Source organism: Wasmannia auropunctata, unplaced genomic scaffold (assembly GCF_000956235.1).
Source record: "Wasmannia auropunctata unplaced genomic scaffold, wasmannia.A_1.0 LD336067.1, whole genome shotgun sequence".
NCBI classification, from domain to species: Eukaryota; Metazoa; Arthropoda; class Insecta; order Hymenoptera; family Formicidae; genus Wasmannia; species Wasmannia auropunctata.
In genome coordinates this window covers 27,832-38,746 of record NW_012026823.1, presented here as the reverse complement: position 1 = coordinate 38,746, position 10,915 = coordinate 27,832, and the positions used below count along the sequence as shown (strand labels likewise).

At 35.0% G+C, this 10,915-nt stretch overlaps 1 protein-coding gene across 1 annotated transcript in view; it reads left to right on the top strand.

Annotated features, from left to right (window-relative positions):
* The window catches only part of LOC105450241 (glutamate receptor ionotropic, kainate 1-like), a gene marked incomplete at its 3' end in the record, with an annotated part of 78,944 nt that extends 75,411 nt beyond the window's left edge, over window positions 1-3,533 (top strand). Inside the window, exon 4 of the mRNA XM_011689992.1 lies at window positions 3,376-3,533. Within this exon, the coding sequence (XP_011688294.1) occupies window positions 3,376-3,533 (158 nt within the window). The remainder of the gene's footprint in view (window positions 1-3,375) is intronic.
* Window positions 3,534-10,915: the final 7,382 nt, after the last annotated feature.

The window sequence follows — 10,915 nt, the reverse complement described above, 5'->3', positions numbered from 1 at the left end:
GTGCTCTTCCGATCTATCTAATCAAAATGTCAAAAGAAAGATCGATTAGGAGTTAAGAATTATGTATTTTGTAATTCCATAGGGTGTCACTATTTACCCATATAGAGTGGGACAAATAGTGACAAATGTAGGTTTCAGTTTTTATGAAAATCTAGCCTGTATACATGACTAATGGAAACTGTAATTAAGTTTTTTGTATATTTAAAAGTGGAAAGTACTCTTTTAGTGAAAACTCATATCTTATAAACTTGAAATTAGCTTGTAGGAGAGAAAGAAAAAAATTTGTTACTACTTGCCCCCTCTTTCATTACGTTTTTTTTTATTTAAAAATGGAAAAGATAAAATTTCAAATTGCAAGTTTATATCTTGCATATTCGTTTCATAGAAAATTTAATAAAAACATTATTTTTATTTTATAAAAGATAAAACGTAAGGAAAGCTATAAAAATATTTTCTAGAAAATTAAAGAAAAAAAATAAAAGAAATGGTAAGATGTTCATAACTTAAAATACGTATTTTGTGATAAAAAATAATTGAAAGGAAATTGAATGTGCAGAATTCAACCGCGACAAAATTCGCAAAATAATTTTATCTGCCGAGATAGAAAATTCAGATGGTAGTCTAGAACACGTGACAGAACGCATTATAATTCCCCAACGGCTTGAGATTATTTGGGTCGAGTATTATGCAGCTGGATGTTTGGTTCTTTTGCCAGAAGTGCAGCGAAGGAAGTCTCGAAAATGGCCGGTAATATAAAGTCTTGAAATTCGCGTGTTTGCAAAAGGGAACGAAGTGAAATGGGAGACAGACGATGGTATGCGGAACCGCAGCGGAGATTTCCTGTTGAAAAATATACAGTCACTCTCTTTCATGGCGAATTTAGATTATCGGAAAAAGCGCGGCTGCGAAGTGAAATCTCGCGAAAGTATCTCCAGCTTCGTCTTCGATTCGGCCATTGGAGACCGTCGCGACTGTGTGATACTTGTTTTCCCAGTTAAAAGCCTGGACTATAGAGGAGCCATTGCGCGGCAAAACTAGTCTCTTACAAGCTGCTCTCACAAGAGACACTCCGTCGCATCATAATACAATGTATTATAGAAAGAACGCGCGACAGAGAAGGCTTATTTTAAAACGGAAATATATAGTTACGCTTTGTTATAAATTTTTGTTACATCCCGGGGGGCCATTAGAAATTATATATAATGTAATATGATATAACATACGGTATTAAATTCTCTTTTAAAAGATACATTAAAATAATCATGTGTGACATTTGTGCTCTTAAAACGCTTAAATATGGTTTCTCTAGCTGGATAATTGTAGCGTTAACAGTTATTTTTAACAAGTCAATATTAATAAGTTTAGCATTCGTAAATGGCTTAACCCTCTCGTGCCTATAGTGGCACATATATGTGTCAAGCTTTCAAAAATTCATATCTTTTACAAAAATAAAGACAATAACTTCTTCCTGGACTTATTTTAAAGATAAAAAATAGGGCTCTTCACAAAAAAATCAACACCATTGGAAGTTTCATCTTTTGATCTTGTTAAAAATTCGTAAAATGAAGTAAAAATGAAAAATGTATACATCTTCTACAATAATTAAGATAGCTAGTTCTTTCTGGACTCATTTTGAAGGTCAACGTGAGAACTATAATATATTAGAAAATCGTTTATTTATAATTTCAAAATAGCTGATTTAGTATGGCGGATCAAAATGTAAATTTCTTTGGATTTGAATGAAATTCAAATTTCAGAGATTTTTTAAGTCGCTGATTATGAATCTGAAATAAATAATTAAAATTTGTAATTTTCTTAAATAAAACTATATACTTGGAGTCTTGAGGCAACTTACTTAAATCCCAAAAAATTTATATTTTGGTCCGCCATATTGGATTTGCCATTTTGAATTTTACAGATTCATAATCAGCGGTCCTAAAAAATTCTAATAATTTATTCTAATAATATATTTAATTCCTATCTAGTAAGATATGAATTAGATGCTAATTATTCCAAGAAAAATGTCAGGCATGAAAGGATTAAGAAAAGATTAATATAACCAATAATAAGATGTAAAAGCGTTCATAGAGACACTACCGTGACAATAACCAACAACTTATTTCTGGTATAACGAAGTCCTCCGCAGAAAGAACGCGGAAAGAAATGTAACGATAATGGCAGTGCGTGTTGATCGCGCGGATAACTATGGTATTTTACGATGTTCCATGTCCGCGGTATAATGGTAGTGCCTACATGAAGCTCGCTTATTCGACTCGCCTGCGATTTACAGTTAACGCCGACGATACGTCATCGGCAACATATTGTCAAAACTCAAATATTGTCAGAATTCGAAATTCTAACGGAATTCGAAACGCGAAAACATGAATGTCCGCGCGCGAATTCTTCTTGTGATGTCCCGTTGTATTTCGTCCCGATATGCAATTTGTTACTAACTGTGAATCGAGCAACGCACAGTTTTTGCGTTCACAAATCTACATATTTTTTTTCACGCCATCGCTTCGTAAATGCGCATATATCGTCACTTTCACGCATCTAATAAATATCGATAGCTATGTGTAAAAATTCGTTGACATTACAGGAATGTTAGTTACTCTTATAATGTAAACAAGTAAGAACAAACACATAATGCACACATTAAGCTTTTTTAAGTTTAAAAATAATATTTGACAATATTCTGGCTTTTAATCTCTTTTGTAAAATTTTGTTTTACATTTTAAGTTTTTTCCCTGCATGTTATAATGACAGATATTGACTATTTGATCGACTAGTACGAGCGCAAACTCTTTTTTATGCATACTATAATCGCATAACAATTAATGTGCACGATAATTGATTTAGTAATATTACGACGGAATTATTTTCAATACGATTTTCTCATTTGTTTACGTATCCAAACACTCAATTAAATCGTGTACATAATATACCAACAGATAAAGAAACTTAAATGAAAACTTTGTACGAGATAAAAATAACAAGCAATTGCATTCATTTATTTAATGCTGCTAACGTTCAGATTTCGTACTCAAGTTTCCTGATATTTTCATTTCATCATGCAATAGCATAATATTTGCCGTCGCACTGTACACCCCTATAATATATAACTTGAGATGTATTACTTACGTTTTACATAAATACTCGTAATGTGCTCATTAAATTACGCGTGTTATTACGTTAACGAGAGATGTTAATTCATCGCACTTGTTGCCTTCGTCGTGTGACGGCAATATTATCACGATCGACGTAGACGAAGGCCGAGAGTTAAATTACATCGTACGAAAGACGTAAAAGCGTTACGGCAGCTGTTAACCCGACTGTAATAATAACATAGCTCGTGATTGATTACCCGTGTTCCAGGCGTACGTCGATCTGGTGAAGGCCTGGGGCTGGAAGAGTTTCACCATTATCTACGAGAACAACGAGGGTCTCGTGCGATTGCAGGAACTTCTGAAAGCGCACGGACCCAGCGAATTTCCCATTACGGTTAGACAGCTGAGCGAGGGATCGGAGTATCGGTGAGTCTCGGTGTTCCATCCACCATCTCTTATTCTTTCACGGGGCGGGGGCGGTCTACAGCTTCCTTTTCCAAGGTAGCGAGGCATTAAGCCGCCGCGTGGACCCACGTCGATATTCCAACATTTCTCGTTCGTTATATACGAACGACCTACAGACTTATGTCCTACTTCGTATAATCTGTGATGCTCTCAGAGAAATTTAGTCCACCATAATTTCGCGGGCGTACTATTATTTTTGCCTTTTATCTTTGTTTTTTTTTGTTTTATTCTACTTTCGGAAGAAGACGTTCCCGAGTTCATGTTGAAAGGGAAGCAATAATATTATACAAATGAAAATACCGCATTAAGTCGGCTGTCGTCTCGCTAGTAGAATTTATTTTGTGAGTTGAGGTCAGAAACGCGGTTTATTTATTAGAGTACTTGAATTCCGAAATTCGCGCAAATATTCTTCTGAAATTCTTTTTGTTTCACCAAAATTTATAAATTTTAAAAAACTGATTGCATTCGTAAGCCACAAAACAGAAGAAGCTCGGTTATCTAATAACTTATATCAAATAATAAAACAGAAATAAGGATAATGGAAGCTATATAGCGCGGTAAGTAATGCGCAGAACAATTTAGTATAGTGTTAAAAATTCTTTAATTTAATACTTGTTGATCCATGGACGTTTCGATTTCAATCATCTTCAGCAATTGGAATAATGAACTTTTTTTTAAAGATTGAGGTTGTCGTAGGTCAAACATTATTTATCAAGATTAGAGTTATAAATAATAGATATTCGTTGATCTTTAACACAAGGAATCCTGTTTATAACAAGCTGAGTAACCGATAAACAAGCATAATGTAAAAATTCGGTGTCTGACTGTAGATTCAGACTATTTTTTTGTGCATTTGTGCAGCATCTCTGAAATTAAGTCCATTATTCCATCAACTACTGAAAATGATTCAAAATTGAATCGAAACGTCGATGGATCAACAAGTATTGAATTAAAGAATTTTTAACACTACTAAATTGTTTTGCGCTTTACTTACCGCGCTATAATTCCCATTAGCCTTATTTCTGTTTTATTATTTAACAATTTCAGGAGTTTTCTAATTTTATTTTAAGGGGGGAGCTTGGTTTAGCACGCTGAAAAATTAGGTGACTTTTTTGGAATTTTTTTTAGGAAACTATTCAACCAATCCTTTTGAACTTTATAAAGTAATTTTTTATACTTGAACTAACAAAAAAATATTTTGTTTGCCAGAAAAAAGTATTTATTATACAATATTATGTAATAGTAACATTTATTCGGCGGTGTTTGGCGGCGTGCAAGATAATTTAAAAATTATTCATTCGATTGACTTGGGCCTTTGCACACATTTGCACAAATACTTCCCTAATAACTTGAACCACAGTTTATAATAATATTATTTAATTAAACAATTTTTATTGCTTAATAAATACGAAAAATTTTTTACCAAAATTGCTACTTTTTTTTCCAAGTGTCGCAATTTTCACAATTTTGCATTATTTTCTTTAAAAATATGTTCAGTTAATGCGTAAACTCTTAATAAACAATAATCTTTTTGGATTTTTTATTTCAGACAAATACAAGCGACGCTACATTGCACCCCGACGCGCCGAATAAAAAGTTATTATTACTTGCATAATAAATACATTTTTCTAGCAAAAAAAATTTTTTTGTTAGTTCAATAGTATAAGAAATTACCCTATAAAGTTCAAAAGGATTAGTTGTATAGTTTCCTAAAAAAAAAATTCTAAGTCACCTAATTTTTCAGCGTGCTAAACCAGGCTCTCCCCCCCTTAACTTATATCAGTTTATGTTTTCTTTTTTCTCTAAGTAATCGTATAAGCCAAATATATGAATGATATTCTCCGATTTACTTTCTTGCACTTGAAAGCAAATGTAAAAAGATCTTCTTACCATATATTTCTAAGATATTTAACATATTTTCATAGTGCGAGCAGAAAAGATTCTAATTCAAATTCATTAATCCTTGTAGAGTTGTACTTTTTCATAGACGTTTACAAAGAAACTTAGGGCTTTCTTTCTCTTGATTGGTTTCGAACCTTAGCGCCCGATGCATCTCGCACAGCGGAAATTGTCTTGATCGATCCGCTCTCGTCTTTGCAAACGCGTAGATCTTCGCCAAAGTCGGGACGGTCTCAGAGGGGCTTCCCGTCGCTCGCGATCAATATTGTCGTCGCATTAACGGCGAGCCCAAACATCAGTCGCGTCGCACGTGGTGCACCGTATGACTGCGCGCCGGGAATGGCCCATTAAGATTGAAACATCGTGTCGGCGTGTAACGCGCTGACTGCAACGATGATCTTAGGCAAAGTCGCGTCGCGACGCGCCGTGGACGTGTTGTTATCGATCGTCAGACTGCGCCGCCGTTAGGAAACTGTGTCAACTATGGGGACACATCCAATGGGCGAATTCTCCCTCCTGCGTCCTATTTTCCGCTGATAACCCGTTTGCTTCGCTTATCCTTCCGGCGATGAGGGCGCCGGAACTATAGTTGCCCCTCCCCCCCTCCCCAAGAAGCGTCACGCGATTACAGCGCTCCTCGCTAAGCCCTTTAATTAAAATTCTGTTAAAGTACAATTGGAATAAAGTAAGAAGTAAAATTTATCCTTATCTCTTTGCATTTATAAGAGTTTTAATTGACAAAAATTTACAGATTTTAACCACTTACTGATTGAAAAATTATTATAATACTCAATATCTTCATCAAGAAGGAATCAAGAACGTGACTAAATGACTCGTAGACGAAAAAGAGGAGTTTATTTTACACATTTTTTATTCTTGCAGTTTCTATAAGAAAATATATATTAACAGAGCGGTAGCTAAAAATAAAATGACTGTTTGGAACGTCTTTCTTGCTACTCTTCTTTCAAGAGCCAGTACATTTGCTCATTTAGAGTATTGTTTTCATCTTGACCTCTGAAACAGGTTGAAGAAATATATATTTATGTCCCCTGCATCGCGCCGTATTATTCGTTCTGCGGAAAAAGTTTCTCGTAAATTGCATTATTCATAGAAACGATCCGAGACGGTGACTTATTGCTGCCGCCCTACGGCTAGAAGGGTAAAACGATAGGGATTTGAATAAATTCGGTTAGATTTGCCTCTGGACGTGCAACGTATCCTATCTTAAAATTCATCGCTTGCGCTACATTCTCCTTGTTCCAGCAAAGCGACCAATTTACAAAACTTCTGCCGGATCGCACCGCATGCGATGCAATGTGTCGCACGAGCAGCGCACGCTTCTTCTCCTCTCGGTAGAATGAAGTAGTTTTAGAATTTCTATAAGGAAGGATTTATAATTTGTTAAAAATTTTACTTTAATTCATTTTTGAAATTTTACAGTTAATCTGAAAGTAATTTTATCAATCATATAAATTTAGATAGAAGAAATAGGCTCCAAGGAATAAATCAAATATAGCAAAGTAATAAGAACCGACACGGGTATTGATGTGTGAAATTCTTATTGTTACAATATCCAACCACACACGATCTGCACGCCGGTTTGTTGGTCTTGAAACACAACTTTTTGCATGAATCCGCAAACTTGTGATTAATTAAATTGACGAACAATTTAATATCTTTCGATGCTAATATGCATCTATAAGATTCTTTACAGGTTTGGGGGGAGAATAATCTTATAGATGCATATTAGCATCAAAAGATATTAAATTGTTCGTCAAATTAATTAATTACGAGCTTCATGCAAAGTTGTGTTTGAAGACCGACAAATCATGCGGTACGCAGATCATGTGTGGTTGGATATTATAACAGAATTTCACACATTAACACTCATGTCGGCTCTCATAGGCAATTACTTCACTATACTTATCAATCATATTACAAAAAAATTTTTACCGCTATGTGACTTCAAGTTGATCAAACTATGGCGATCATCCATGACCGAAATTATTACAATTTTTTAAAACTTATAGAAAATTTAATGTAAAATGTTAAATTCCATAAATAGATAGATGATAATGTAAAATAAAAAGTAAACAATTTAATATACTCTCCATATGCATAATCTTATTTAATCATTATAATACTACAGTGTTTTATATATGCTTATGATGATTCTACTGTGGCTTATGACTTACTACATAGTAAGACGTATAAATCTGGGCAGATAATGTATTAAACGTTTTTATCAGTATAATATGGTGAACAATAAGTTTCAAGAGAATAATTAAAAATAATGAAACTAAAATCGGGAGCGTCTTCTGCGATCACGGCTGGATTTTAGATGCCTAACGAATTCTATATGAATTTTCTTTAACTCGCATGTACAGCCGTTAAACTGCGCGCCGATTAAATGTTCGGACTTGCAACGCAATAATTAGCTGAGGTTGGAATAAAGATATTATATTGATCTTTCTAATCAACCGACGCTTATAAGCATCTTAAAATACTGAAAAGAACTTATTGCAAAAAATATTACCACATTATCCTGGCTTGGGTAATATTTTTTGCAATAAGTTCTTTTCAATATTTTAAGATGCTTATAAGCGTCGGTTAATTAGAAAAATCAATATAATATCTTTATTCCAGTCTCGGCTAATGATTGCGTTGCAAGTCCGAACATTTAATCAGCGCGCAGTTTAACGGCTGTTTACATGGAGTTAAGAAAATTTATACAGAATTCGTTATGGTATCTAAGATGCCAATGACCGCAGAAGGCGCTCTCATATTTAGTTGTGTTATTTACATACGCGCGGTCTTATTCAAATTTCACGCAAAAAAATGATTTGGTAATAGTAGCTAAATTTCAATAGCTGAATCTAACTTAGCTATAAGAGCTACCACCTTAATGTCATTGCTAAGTTCTAGCTATTATATAGATAAAAAACATTCACTGTGATAAAAAATGTATTAACACTATTAACTGCAATTAAAATTATATACCATATTAGTACAGGCAGCTAAAAAGATGTGTACATAAATATCTTATCATGCACACATTTAGCACACAGAGTTTACAGCACTAAGTTTACAGCTAAGTTTATAGCTACGCGCGAAAATTTGATTTGTAATTGTTTTTGCAATGTGGCATTGCCATATGCACATCTACAACGCATTTAGCATTTATATTTTGCTGCAGTATATAAGTTATATACTGCAAATATTATTACTCTTTTGCAAAGATAAAATAGCATAGTAGATTCGGCTAAATATCATTTGATTTTAGCAGCAAATATTTTTTGTTGCAACATCTATATTTTAACTTTCAAATGGTACAAGAGTGCGAATATTTCGCACCGCGAAAATGAAAATTTTCGAATTGCTGACATTTGCACAAAGATATCTGTCGCGGCTATTCACCGGTTAGTCGCGGCACCAATGTTCCATTAGTGGGTGCTCGAAAGAAGTGTACCATTTGAAGGTTAATAACTTGAACTTCGGCAGCAACGACATTAGCTATCCCTATTTCAACGGCACATCTTAGCTGCCATAGCTATATTTCACCTTCATTGGCATAATCCTTTTTCTGCGTGATATAATCATTATAAAAATAATGATTTTTAATAATATATATTACTTCTCTCAATTGCAATATACTGTTGACACGTTTGAGAAACTCGATATCGTGTCTTCTCTAGATGTTGAAAGATTAACTTCGATGCGCCCTGACACCCGTGCAGTTATTCCCCGACGTGAACGAAGGAAATGAACGATGCTCGCAGAGCGTAACGCGGCCGCGAGGCGGAAATGAAGTCGTATCTTATCTCGGTCCCACTCCCTACAACCACTCACCGAGATTCGCAAAGTGAATAATTCCCCGACCATTTATTTCGGCGTTCCGCTTTAGCGCGAGCGCTCGCGGTATGGACAAAAGGAGGAGAGAGCGAATGAAGTCCGTATATAGAAACAAGGATCACCGGCGGCGAAATAAAACCGTACTCTCGTATTTTTCGAGGCGAGCAGACGCAAAGGAAAAGAAGAAGCGCCATTAAAGTTCGAAACTGAACTTTCTCCGAGGCTGGAAAAATCCGTGAAAATCGATGAAAATATTGGGACAATTCCCATCAAGATTTATGCGGCTGAGGAGATGTTTGGCAAGAGAAAATCGCGATATATATACATATAGAAGCGCGTAGCGCGCTTTGATAAGATAATCGTGCTTAAATTGTAATTTTCAGTGAACTCGAGTATGACTATCTTACTTGGTAAGCCCGATACATGGATATAGTTCTCAAAGCGGCGAGGAGATAAGAACGCGCGACTATATACTCGACGCATATAGTGTATAGTCACAGTGATTTCTGTTGGAACTCGCATAAGCGAGAGGGATTATCTCTGAAGCTGTGACTTTCGAAGCGGACGGACACCTGGAAGTGCTTAGCTTTCGCGAAAGGGATTCTGTAAGAGAAACGGCTCACGAGCGGATCGACACGATCGCGCTTTATCGTGGAGAACACTTTGAACGGCTAAGAGAAAAGGGAACTGACACGGAAAATCGCGAACAGAAAAGATATATACGTGAGTTTTACTGGCGATACAGCTTCGCGGTTAAACAGCTTATCCGCGCAAACAGATACCCCTGCATTACGCAGTGCGCGTGTCCGACAGTGATATAAAACTTTATCTCCGGTGAGCATAGTCGCGAAGCGCGAGATGATCGCTTCGCAATTTCTTTCGCGTTGATTTTCGCAATTGGCACTTCATCTCTATGCAACAAGTGCCACGGTCGAAAGTATAGAGTAACCAAGAAATCATCATCATTTATTTTGATAATTATATAATGTCATATAATTATCAAAATAAATAAAAATTTAACTTAAATAATGTACATTTCACACTATTTGGCAATCTCAACGAAATGAAGCGCGTGTGCGCAAATTGATTCCCATTATTTAAAAATCATACTAACAATAAGATTCCAATTAGGAGTTTCCTTAGTGCCGGACGCTTGAGGTTTCTCTTAAATAAATAAAAAATAATAATATTTCATTCTTTTTATCCTGCATTATTTATCAGTTAACAACATTAGACATCGAAATAAAGCAACGAAATAATCAATATATTATCATTGGAGTTAATTTAAATTAACGTTAAAGTTCAGTATATGATTTTGAGAAATCATTAAGTGGCACCTAGTACCGGACACAGTAAGACTTATTAACGTACAGAGAACAGTTTTAATATAATTTGCAGCGATCACAAATATAATTGTCAGAACATTCCGGGATATCGGTACAAGCCTCATGTGCCCATTTTAGGTAGCAAGTGCTTCTTGCAAAGCCATATTTTGAAAATGCCTCTTTTAGGTTAATTTCTTTTGCCAGAATTTTCTGAAATGCAGTTTTTAAATTATTTTCATCCCACGAAACTTTTTTTTACTATTTATA